The sequence below is a fragment of the Xenopus laevis genome, chromosome 9_10S (genome assembly GCF_017654675.1).
Source record: "Xenopus laevis strain J_2021 chromosome 9_10S, Xenopus_laevis_v10.1, whole genome shotgun sequence".
NCBI classification, from domain to species: domain Eukaryota; kingdom Metazoa; phylum Chordata; class Amphibia; order Anura; family Pipidae; genus Xenopus; species Xenopus laevis.
In genome coordinates this window covers 116,871,265-116,884,135 of record NC_054388.1, presented here as the reverse complement: position 1 = coordinate 116,884,135, position 12,871 = coordinate 116,871,265, and the positions used below count along the sequence as shown (strand labels likewise).

Sequence of the window (12,871 nt, the reverse complement as noted above, 5' to 3'; positions counted from 1 at the left end):
AAATATATCAACTAAATGTGTGAACTAAACGTATCAACTAAACATATCAACTAATTGTATCAACTAAATGTGTCAACTAAATGTATCAACTAAATGTGTAAACTAATTGTATCAACTAAATGTGTCAACTAATTGTATTAACTAAATGTGTCAACTAAATGTGTCAACTAATTGTATTAACTAAATGTATCAACTAATTGTATCAACTAAATGTGTCAACTAAATGTGTCAACTAAATGTATTAACTAAATGTGTGAACTAAACTTATCAACTAAATGTATCAACTAATTGTATCAACTAAATGTGTCAACTAAATGTGTCAACTAAATGTATTAATTAAATGTGTGAACTAAACTTATCAACTAAACGTATCAACTAAATGTATCAACTAAATGTGTCAACTAAATGTGTCAACTAAATGTATCAACTAAATGTATCAACTAAATGTATCAACTAATTGTATCAACTAAATGTGTCAACTAAATGTATCAACTAATTGTATCAACCAAATATATCAACTAAATGTGTGAACTAAACGTATCAACTAAATGTATCAACTAATTGTATCAACTAAATGTGTCAACTAAATGTATCAACTAAATGTGTCAACTAATTGTATCAACTAAATGTGTCAACTAATTGTATCAACTAAATGTGTCAACTAAATGTGTCAACTAATTGTATCAACTAAATGTATCAACTAATTGTATCAACTAAATGTGTCAACTAATTGTATTAACTAAATGTGTCAACTAAATGTGTCAACTAATTGTATCAACTAAATGTATCAACTAATTGTATCAACTAAATGTGTCAACTAAATGTGTCAACTAAATGTGTGAACTAAACTTATCAACTAAACGTATCAACTAATTGTATCAACTAAATGTGTCAACTAAATGTATCAACTAAATGTATCAACTAAATGTGTGAACTAAATGTATCAACTAAACGTATCAACTAATTGTATCAACTAAATGTGTCAACTAAATGTGTCAACTAATTGTATCAACCAAATATATCAACTAAATGTGTGAACTAAACGTATCAACTAAACGTATCAACTAATTGTATTAACTAAATGTGTCAACTAAATGTGTCAACTAATTGTATCAACTAATTGTATCAATCGAATGTATCAACTAAATGTGTCAACTAAATGTGTCAACTAAATGTGTCAACTAATTGTATCAACTAATTGTATCAACTAATTGTATCAACTAAATGTGTCAACTAAATGTGTCAACTAAATGTATCAACTAAATGTGTGAACTAAACTTATCAACTAAACGTATCAACTAAACGTATCAACTAAATGTATCAACTAAATGTGTCAACTAAATGTATCAACTAAACGTGTCAACTAAATGTGTCAACTAAATGTATCAACTAATTGTATCAACTAAATGTGTCAACTAAATGTATAAACTAAATGTGTCAACTAAATGTGTCAACTAAATGTATCAATTAATGTGTCAACTAATTTTATCAACTAATTGTGTCAACTAAATATATCAACTGAACGTATCAACTACATGTGTCAACTAAATGTGTCAACTAAATGTAGCAAAATTGTAACAGATCAGATTTTGCACCTGAATTACTGAGCTGTCAGACTCAAACACCAGCGACATTCAACTTTACACTTAGATTTTGTAAAAACAGAAAATAAATAAATAATGGAAAGTAATTATAGTAAAAGTATATACCACTATATAGATGAGCTGTCTTTCATCTGGCAGGAGATCAGTATCATAAACGTTTGTAAATCGTCTAAATAGTAATCCCTACAATTGTGGTGAGAAAAAGGTGGAGATTTGAGCAAATGTCCAACCTGAGGGATCACTAGGGAACAAACCAGCTGCCTGACCTGAAGGGAATAAGAATGAATATTAAAATATTATTGTGATTGGCCAATGAGAGAGAAGATATAGAGCATACCAGGGGGGAACGCAGAGACAAAGCTGTAGATTTGGAAGGCGCGAGTGGCCTTGTGTTTTGTTTCAGTTAAACTTACTGTGTTATTATTTTGCTAACGTCACAGCTACTAATTGCCCTGGGTCTTCCACTGGGAACCAACATCATGGCTGCAAGTGCCCTAGATGGTACCAACCAATCAATTCTGCCCAGCTCTATAGACTGTTGCTCAAGAATTATTTGTGCTAAAGGAATCCGTGGGAATGAGAAGTAGAACCAACTGGTTCTGGTTATTGTTCTTCCTCCTCAACATGAGCCTCACACCAGACCTTACAGTAAATACAGTCATGTATATTCCTGGTTCCCCACTTCCCCCTAGGGGCCAAATGGAGAGGTACAACTTGAATGGGAGAGAAAAGAGAGAAAAGGGAGATGTGTTGGCACCTGCACCCAACAGAAAACTCTCATTATATGACCAAGACCAGTCTGTAGCAATGGGAATGTGCCAAGATAAGGCCTGAGCTGATACTGTAGGGATCTGGGCATAATGGCTTCAGCACCAGCTCAAAGGGGCAACAAAATAGTGCAGAAATTTCATTTTTTATCATCATATTCACGTTTATTTCTGCAGTCAGAGGAACTTGATAATGAGAGTCACTGGCTAATTCTTTGCTGATATGGAGAGTGAGACCCACGGGCACAGGGTACCCAGTCAGGATGGCACATTCACCAATAGAAAAGGTGTCGTGGCTGGTGGCCTTCTTGGGAAAATATTGTATATCAGTACCAAGTACAACTGTATGAGGATATGCTCTGTATTGGGAGTGATTATGATGTGTTCTATAACAGCATTAAATATGGTACCAAAGTGTTACGGCAACAGAGAAGCATATAGGGGTATGGAGTATGACCCGGCTCAGCTTAATGACAGCAACGTGCAGGGAAAGAGATGAGTTTCTGTTAATCCAGTCATGAAACCAACATATCTGGGGCAAATCATGGCTGCATAGAAGCAATTAGGCAACTACCATAGGCATGGTTATGTTCTGCCCACCACTTTGTCTCATCCCTGGCCCAAAGTCACATGCTGCCACTGATATCACAAATAATGTGGCCCAAGGGCAGATCCTCAGATAAGATGCCTTACATCTTACATATAGTAATTAAAGGCCAACTACTGCCCAGAATGGAAAGCCATTCACTTTAAAAATACCCAATACCCAATACCCTACCAGTGTAGATGTCTAGTAGCTTCCAATACATATTGCTGTAGAATTCATATTGAGTAGCTGCTAAGGGTGTAGATCCCCTTAGCTCTACTGAGTGCCATGTTTAGAGTTAGAGACAGACAGAGAGTTTTAGGGATGTAATGACTATGACGACAGAGTTCTAGATCAGTGATGTGTAAAATAATGGATAAAAACAACATAACCTGAGATAGCTGAAGAATATGGCACTATGTTATGTGGGGCAAAGAAAAGTATGGTCATGTAGAGTAGTAGTACAGATAAGAGTATGACCTGAGTATGACTCTGATAGTTGTAAGACAGGAAAGATTATGGTCATACAAAGAGTAATATGGGGCAGGGAAGAGTATGGCCATGTAGAGTAGTAGTATAGATAAGAGTATGACACTGATAGTTGTAGGAAAGGGTATGACCATACAAAGAGTAATGTGGGGCAGGGAAGAGTATGGCCATGTAGAGTAGTAGTACAGATAAGAATATGACCTGAGTATGACTCTGATAGTTGTAGGAAAGGGTATGACCATACAAAGAGTAATGTGGGTCAGGTAAGAGTATGGCAATTGAGTAGTAGAATAGATAAGAGCAGGCCCCCCCCCAACCTTTCCTACTTGTGAGCCACAGTCAAATGTAAAATGAGTTGGGGAGCAACACACTGACCATAACATTTCTTGGGGTGCCAAATAAGAATTGTGATTGGTTATTTGCCAGCCTCTGATTGGACTGGCAACCTATAGGTGGCTCTGTTTGGAGTACATCTTGCCAGGAATCTAATAAAAAGCACTTGGGCTGGAGCCACTGGGAGCAACATCCAAGGGGTTGGTGAGCAACATGTTACACACGAGCCACTGTTTGGGGACAACTGGATATGGTGTATATGGAGTATGACCAGAGTATGACATTGAGTATAACGTGAGAAGCTGAAGATGAGTGCAGACAGTGTAGTAGAGAAGTACAGTGATGATGTCTATAGCATGACCATTGGCTTAGAGGTTAAGTTTACAGCTTCTGATGTGGAATTTTGTTGAATTTTATTCCACTGGTTTCCATCACACATGGAACCCAAAAATATTCTCACAGTCAGTATTTTCCACTGCTCAGATACAGGAGATAGAGAAATGCCCAACTTGGATCTTCATATGCCCTGCACTGACATTTTCTTAGTCTGTTTTCATTGCTAAGGAAAGTATTGGTGTCTTGGAGGCTTATCATCCATGCTTCTAGCTGTTGTTTTGTAGCCCACAGTGAATTAAAAACAAATGACTCTGGGACATTTGTATTTTTGTTGACCAACTGGTCCTGTTTCCTATGAGTTCCCTTGAGCTTTTATTGGGAATATGAATGACTCTGAGTCCCAGAAAGGCTGATGCCACTTATCAGGCACGAGTTGGCACTTTTGTGGGATGTGTGACTATCTCTCTTACAGCAAGGCTAATTTCCACATGCCAGCCAGTTCTTCTGAGCTTTGGTGATGTACTGTATGGTGAATGTGTTACTGGCCCACTTTTGAGGAAAGGCCAATGATGAGTTGCAACATTGCAGTTCACACGGTGTGGGTTTGGTTCCCAGAGGCACCACATTTGCAGCACATGGAATTATGATGTTGGGGCCACACTGAATCAAACACACAATCCATTCCTATTGGCCCCACATGCTGACATTATCTTCTTTGATGCAGATGGACTATAGATCCTCACAAACATCTTGTTGTATCTCCAGCAGGATGAAAGGTGAATCATAGATGGAACCAGGTAATGAGGAACGGGACCCGCACAACCTTGTAGCGGTGTCTTTCATATTTCAGTGATGCCAGTTTCATCAAATGCCCGGAAACCCCAGTCCTGGTAAGTTTTTGACCAGGTGTTCTCCTTTGGTTCTGTGGAGAGAGAGAGAGAATGCAAGGGAGTAGCTGATAGTCTGATTAACCACAATGACCAAGCTGTTTGGCCAAAACATACCATAGATGGGCAGCATCACATGACACTACTGAAGCCACCACTAGTAGACTCTACCAATGAGTTGTTGCTGCAACTTGTAAACTGTATCTGCCTTCATAGCTTAAACTGTTCCTTTTTTTCCTATGTTTCCTTGTACAAACACACAAGAAAAACAATCTTACCTGTCACTTTCAAGGACATGGAACTGCGTTCTGCCAGGATCCTGCCCTCGTTCTCTGAGAAGGAACAGGAGAAAGATGCCCCAGAATCCATGTTTGAGAGGTTGAATGTGAGGAAGGTTGAGAACATCCCTGCTGATTTATTCTCTGTGATATGGTAGGTCCCATCTTGTTCCTTGGAGATGGGTGTCCTCTCCTCACCCTGGCACCTCTCCCACATTACTCTGATTTCTTGTGGGACATTCCCTTGCATGCAGCAAGTCAGTGTCAGCTTCTCGCCCACATTACATTCCTCGGGGATGCAGATCTCAGATACAGAGTAGAACCCATAATTATCTAATGGGAAAAGAATGGGAGAAATAAAGCAAAAAAGGGCCATTTTACAAATGGGAAAATGAGCCCCTACCACTGCTAATGGCACCCATCATGCACCCCTTAGTGGCACAGCAATGCATTCTCATATGATGGAACTACATTTTTATAATGAGATATGCTTTGGTGATTGGTGTGCCACTGAGGCATATGACTTACCCAGGACATTACCAAAGTAGTGCTTCTCCCCCAGGATATTATTTCTCCTCATGAACCTGCAGATGAATTCAGCCTGGTTGTGCCTGTCCTTTTGCACCTGGAAGCAGAGGACGGAGGAGAGGGACTGGCGCAGGTTGCACACCCAGGTGCTTTTCACTATGTTCCAACAGGTGTAGGAATCCTGTTCTTGTAGCTCCCTGTAATCTCCAACAGGGTGTTGGGATCCTCTCTCCTTTATCTCAAGTTCCTTCTCCCCCTGCCGGACCAGCCATACTGCTGTTATGGACATTGGGTAGAGCCCAGAGATGCTGCACTTTAGCATGGCCGTGCTTCCTTCTGTCCAGTCCTTGCAAACGGCTATGTCAGTCACTGGAGAGAGAGAGAGGAGAAGGGAATAAAGCACCAAAGGTAGGAGAGAATGTAGTGGAAGGAGTGGGAAAGCCATATTAGATGCTGGAGGCCCTTAGTGTGGTGTTGTTCTTTTGTTCTGCCTTATTCCCCTTCTTTTGGGTTATTCTCAACCCCATCATATAATCTTTATTTGGGGTTATTGCCAAAGCTCACTTTTCCTCTAAATTTGAGGACTTTTCGCATATCTCCTTTGCCAGAAGCATTGGCATCTACAATATTGCTCCCCTTATTGCTGTACTACCAATGGCATCACCAAAGCTTGTGCGTCTGCTTGTCCTAAATCAATAATAGCACAATGCTGGGCAGTGACTTACAAAACCCTATACATAATGGTAGGCTTCAACACAACATTTGGGATGTTCCAATAATCTATGGAATACTGGAAATGTGAACTGGGAATGGATACAATGAGCAAAAGTACAATGTAAATGGGACTGGACCATCCAGAATCTCAGAATTAGGGTGAAGGAGATAGGGATCTGACCTTCAACCTTCTTTTTCTACACCAACTAACATGTTAGGGGGGTACAGATCTTACCATGCTTGCACAGGGAGGGCAGTACAAATGCCAACAGGAGCCCTGCAGAAAGAATCATCCAGAATACTTTGGGCACATATTGATCAACTGTAATGAGATAAAGACCTCTGTTAGGATCAACATGTTTGAGGACCTCATGGGAACACAGACCAGTACAAAGGCCATGTGAGATTTATTCTCTTGTTCTATTTTATAAAATGAATATGGAATTCATCCAGTAGGGAATTGTTTTAATGTGACCCCTTGAATGAAACAAGACAGACAACAGAAACCTGCTACAGTGGAAATCTCATACAAGTAACGTTTTCATGACCTCCCTCCACCACCCTTGGATTCTCGTTGGACTCGTTTATCACAATGTCTTTTTTTCCCACCTACTTAGAACTTACCCAAAAAGCATAGTCTTTCTGTGGTCCCTCTGGGAATGGTTGGGTGAGTGACGGTGCATGTGAATTCAATGTTATCATCCTGCATGGTCACATTGAATGGGTAAATAACCGCCAGTGAGAATGTGCCATTTGGATTCACCCACTTTCGGGCATTGTCAGTAAGAACCTGCCCATCTTTCTTCAACGTGACACTGAGTTCATCGGGATAAAAGCCGGACACCAGGCAAACCAGAGAGGAATTCTTCTGCCCTTTGCCCCATAAGAGAAAGAATATGTCCGGGCGAGCTGGAAGACATCAAGGCAAGACGAGTCATGGAGGAGTTACTGCTGGAGAACATTATGCTTCAGATATACAACAAGTCCTCCTTTATCTGTTTGTTACTTAGAAAAAGAAATGAGGTAGGGCCCAAATCTAAGCAAAGGTCACTGATACCATTGGGATTAAGTCCAGCTAATTCATATAACACAGGTGCTTCTACTGGTACCTTGCCTGATCCAATGACCATCTACAATCTAAACCCCAGTCTAATTCTCATTTATGCTGTGGGAGGATTCTTACAATTCTTGCCAATCATGTGGGTATAGGGTTCCCTGGGTGGAACAGTGACCAGTACTAGACAGTTACTAGAATTGGAGCATCTTTTGGTATGTTTTATCCCCATGTTTAGCTGTCAAATCCTCTTCCAAAGTATAGAACGTCATGCTTAGACTTCACTGAAACACTGGCCCTGGTGGCCTTGGACATTGCAGAACCCCCCCCCCCCTCCATATGATGGCAAGAGCATGGCTTGTAGAACAGATAGAGAGACTCACCTCCCAATGTCAGCTGGAAAGTCTTCTTTAGCAGGTGAGGAAAGTTCTTCTGCAGGACCTGGCAGGAGTAATGGGCCCAGGTATCATTAATGGTGGGGGTGAGACAATAGGAACTTTGCACCATAAAGCCTTGATCATCCGTGTTTTCCACAATGTGAGGAGCAGAGGTGCTCAGGACTTGCCCATTTCTCACCCACTCAATCACCACATCAGAGGAGGACAAGTTGCTGGCCCCACACTGGAGCTCATTGGACTGCTCTGCAACAACCATGGTTCCTTCCACCCAAATCTGACGGGTATCTGGAGGGGAACACAGGACCCCAAAACTCTTCTAGTGACATATCAATGTATTCTAATATGTATATAATATTCTGTCTAAATAAGTACAAATATGTCATGAGACATTCTCATGTCTGCTTAATCAGGAACCAGCTCAGCAGGTGAAAATGAAAAGCTATTCAGATTCTGGTGAAGATAATAATAATAATTATAATAATAATAAAATATGTATATGAGTGCAGGAGTGAGAAGCAGCAGTCCAGGGGATGAGTATGTATATGCGAGTAGGAGTGAGAAGCAGCGGTGCAGGGGATGAGTATGTATGTGGGTGCAGGAGTGAGAAGCAGCAGTGCAGGGGATGAGTATGTATGTGGGTGCAGGAGTGAGAAGCAGCAGTGCAGGGGATGAGTATGTATGTGGGTGCAGGAGTGAGAAGCAGCAGTGCAGGGGATGAGTATGTATGTGGGTGCAGGAGTGAGAAGCAGCAGTGCAGGGGATGAGTATGTATGTGGAGAGGGTGCCATTCAGGGTGCCACTTACCCGTGACCAGCAATGTGACAGTTTGTGTGTCCTGCTCAGATGACAGTCGGATGTTGCAGGAGTATCGGCCGGTGTCGGAGTCAGTGACATTGGGGAGGGTGAGGGTGGCATCGCCCTGTGCCAGACGTTCCTCAGAGAGTTGGGCTCCAGGTCTCGGGGTGCTCAGCTCCCCCACATAGGCCAGAACCTTAGTGCCCTCCTTCTTCCACACCACATGCACCTGGGCGGGATCTACTGGCTCCACCCCCAGAGTGAAGGTGCAGGGCAGGGAGGCGGAGCTTCCAAGCTGAGCAACAATGGGGGAGGGGGGAGTGGAAACCTGCAGCTGGGCATCTGGGGCAGAATAATGACAGGGGCAATTATATGCAAATTGCTTCAGCTCTTCAGCACAATGTGTGTGTGTGTGTGTGAGTCACAGTTGTAAACACTGGGGCAGATTAGTAACTGGGCAGTAACCCATGGCAACCAATCCAACGTATTCTCCCATTATTCTACCTACTGTGTGTGTGTGTTATATACAGTATATATATATGTGTGTATTATATGTGTTATATGTGTGTGTGTGTGTGTGTGTGTTATATACAGTATATATATGTGTGTTATATGTGTGTGAGTGTTATATATGTGTGTGTGTGTGTGTGTGTTATATACAGTATATATATGTATGTGTTATATGTGTGTTATTTGTGTCAATGACAGTGTGACGGGTTGTGAGTGATGCAGTGTAACGAGTGTCTGGCACAGACTGATATATATATATACACATTCACTGATACACACACACATATATACACACATACACATATATATACACACACACACATATATATACACACACAGACACACACAGTGTTACACAGGGACAGTCAGAGACACAGACAGGAGGGGGGGTACGACACTGACTATATTCACTGTTTCCCATTCATTAGACTGACAGGATCTGTGCCCCCCCTGTGTGTGTGATGTACCCGCCCCTCCCCCCGCACAATTCCCCCCTCTCCCCCCACTCACAGACAAAGGTCCCCGGCAGCAGCAGCATCAGCACCAACATCATCTGCACCGACTCCATTGTCTCCCCAGCACCCACTGACTCCTCCCCCAATATGCACCAGTCTGAGCCCACCCAACCCTGCTGCACTCTCACTGACTCCTCCCACGGACCCATCCCTCTCTCACCAACTCCTCCCACTGACCCATCCCTCTCTTACAGACCCCTCCCACTATCATTGACTCCTCCATCTCCCACTGACTCCTCCCACTAACTCCTCCCATTGACTTCCCCCTGATATATCTCCTTCATCTACCCCCTACTGTAAATGATAAGGATATTAGAAGTCACTGAGGGGTTGTTCTGTGACCATATAAAGGCACAAGGCTGCAGGCTGAGTTATACAGGGAACTCTGAGTATCACTCATGTATTATAAGGGATAATGTACCCCCTACTGTAAATGATAAGGATATTAGAAGTCACTGAGGGGTTGTTCTGTGACCATATAAAGGCACAAGGCTACAGGCTGAGTTATACAGGGAACTCTGAGTATCACTCATGTATTATAAGGGATAATGTACCCCCTACTGTAAATGATAAGGATATTAGAAGTCACTGAGGGGTTGTTCTGTGACCATATAAAGACACAAGGCTGCAGGCTGAGTTATACAGGGAACTCTGAGTATCACTCATGTATTATAAGGGATAATGTACCCCCTACTGTAAATGATAAGGATATTAGAAGTCACTGAGGGGTTGTTCTGTGACCATATAAAGGCACAAGGCTGCAGGCTGAGTTATACAGGGAACTCTGAGTATCACTCATGTATTATAAGGGATAATGTACCCCCTACTGTAAATGATAAGGATATTAGAAGTCACGGAGGGGTTGTTCTGTGACCATATAAAGGCACAAGGCTGCAGGCTGAGTTATACAGGGAACTCTGAGTATCACTCATGTATTATAAGGGATAATGTACCCCCTACTGTAAATGATAAGGATATTAGAAGTCACTGAGGGGTTGTTCTGTGACCATATAAAGACACAAGGCTGCAGGCTGAGTTATACAGGGAACTCTATCACTCGTGTATTATAAGGGATAATGTACCCCCTACTGTAAATGATAAGGATATTAGAAGTCACTGAGGGGTTGTTCTGTGACCATATAAAGGCACAAGGCTGCAGGCTGAGTTATACAGGGAACTTTGAGTATCACTCATGTATTATAAGGGATAATGTACCCCCTACTGTAAATGATAAGGATATTAGAAGTCACTGAGGGGTTGTTCTGTGACCATATAAAGGCACAAGGCTGCAGGCTGAGTTATACAGGGAACTCTGAGTATCACTCATGTATTATAAGGGATAATGTACCCCCTACTGTAAATGATAAGGATATTAGAAGTCACTGAGGGGTTGTTCTGTGACCATATAAAGGCACAAGGCTGCAGGCTGAGTTATACAGGGAACTTTGAGTATCACTCATGTATTATAAGGGATAATGTACCCCCTACTGTAAATGATAAGGATATTAGCAGTCACTTTGCTTGTTAGTGACCCTAATAATGACAACTATCAGAGTCAATGTCTGTAGTCAGATTCAGTGACCTGCATATAACAGGTCTGTCTATACAAGTCTGTCCTGTGTGACAAAGGTGCCAAATCTGCACAGCGACACATGAAGTCAGTTCGATCTGCAATGGCTAAAGCTGATCATAGGTGTAAAGATTTTTAAAGATCCGATCGTCCTCGTGAGACCACGATTATCTCAAAATGATCCATTTCAAGTGATATTGGCAGGAAAACAAAGGGGAGCTGCCTGGCCCTACAGACACACATACATTGTACTGGGACCAATAAAGATTTTATTACCTGGCCCATCAATTTTCTGACAGATGTCGGCTGAAAAATCGTAAGATGTACGATCATTTGATTCCCACTAACCTCATGTTAATTTCGAAGGATGGGTCGGACTTCACTAAAATCAGTCTAAGGGGACGTCCCTAAGAAAAATGACTTCTCTTTAAACTCATGGGACCGTTATGGGGGCTAATATGGCTGCAGCACCAGGGCTGCCATCAGGGGGCCACAGGGGGGACAGTTGTCCAGGGCCCACAGGGTTTTGTCTCTAAGGGGGGGCGATGCTTCACTTTCAGCCTGCTGCACAGCAGCTCTCTGCACGGAAGCTTTTCGCCTATTAAGATTTCCTGTAACCTCATTGGTCCTTTAAGAATAAGTCCTGGTAAATCTCCATTGGGATTGAATCCCCTCATCCAATCTCTGTACAGCTTTACCGGGACTTATTCTTAAAGGACCACAAGGGTACAGGAAATCTTAATAGGCGAAAAGCTTCCGTGCAGAGAGCTGCTGTGCAGCACACTGAAAGCAGGGGGGTGGGTCCGGCTAATTAAGTAAGTGAAGCACACCCGGGCCCCCCTTAGACACAAAGCCCTGGTGTCACGGCCGGCACCCAATACCAGAACAAGTGCCAAGCACCCTGGTCTCGGCTTCACCAGTAGTGTGACCACCGTTGGGCTTCGGGAGGAGCCCTCAGCTTACTTGGGTGCCACCTGGACCTAACGAGGGGTACAAGGCGAGATGTTCTGGCTGGCGAAGGGGCACGGCTATTAGCAGAGTCTTTAGGCGGAAGGTCACGGTACAAGAGGATTAGGCAGAAGGATGGTCAGACAGGCTGGGCCGAGGCAGGCGGATATCAGAATCAGGCAGGCAAGGGTCAAACCGGGTAGTCAATCAAGGGGTTAAGCAGGAGAGTTGTCGTAGGCAGGCAAGGGTCAGGATACAGATTGTCGGATTGTCAGGAACAGGCTGGAGTCAAACACGGGTAATCAGATCAGAATACAGACGCTCAAGGCTCAGGAAACCACAAGAACAAAGTTCTATCACGGGCAAAGTCTGGAAGCCCTTTCACTCGCGCCTTTAAGAAACAGGGAGGCGCACGCGCCCTTAGAACAGAACCATGTGGCGGGCGTCCCCACCGCACAGGTATTTTTATTACACCTGGAAAGCAATTTTTAAAAAAAATTTGGGGGGGATCTGGCCAATTTTTTTTTACTTGCAGGGGGGCCCTTGATCACCAATGGCT

General features: G+C 42.7%; 1 protein-coding gene across 1 annotated transcript; it reads right to left on the bottom strand.

Moving 5' to 3' along the window:
• Positions 1-2,514: 2,514 nt before the first annotated feature.
• LOC108704180 lies at positions 2,515-9,892 on the bottom strand. Its single transcript, XM_041577976.1, has 8 exons — positions 9,790-9,892; positions 8,779-9,111; positions 7,960-8,259; positions 7,147-7,431; positions 6,758-6,844; positions 5,809-6,177; positions 5,281-5,613; positions 2,515-5,037 (listed from the first exon to the last, which is right to left on the bottom strand). The coding sequence occupies exons 1-8, from the start codon at positions 9,845-9,847 to the stop codon at positions 4,955-4,957; spliced, it is 1,848 nt and encodes a 615-aa protein (XP_041433910.1). The 5' UTR covers positions 9,848-9,892; the 3' UTR covers positions 2,515-4,954.
• Positions 9,893-12,871: the final 2,979 nt, after the last annotated feature.

Bases quoted from the DNA above. Each gene is read 5' to 3' on its own strand.
- LOC108704180 (XM_041577976.1), bottom strand. From the start codon at position 9,847: ATGGAGTCGGTGCAGATGATGTTGGTGCTGATGCTGCTGCTGCCGGGG. The intron at 7,432-7,959 runs GTGAGTCTCTCT...GATGTCTTCCAG, and splicing joins TTTCCAGCTGACATTGGGAG to CTCGCCCGGACATATTCTTT. The intron at 5,614-5,808 runs GTAAGTCATATG...TTTTCCCATTAG, and splicing joins CTACTTTGGTAATGTCCTGG to ATAATTATGGGTTCTACTCT.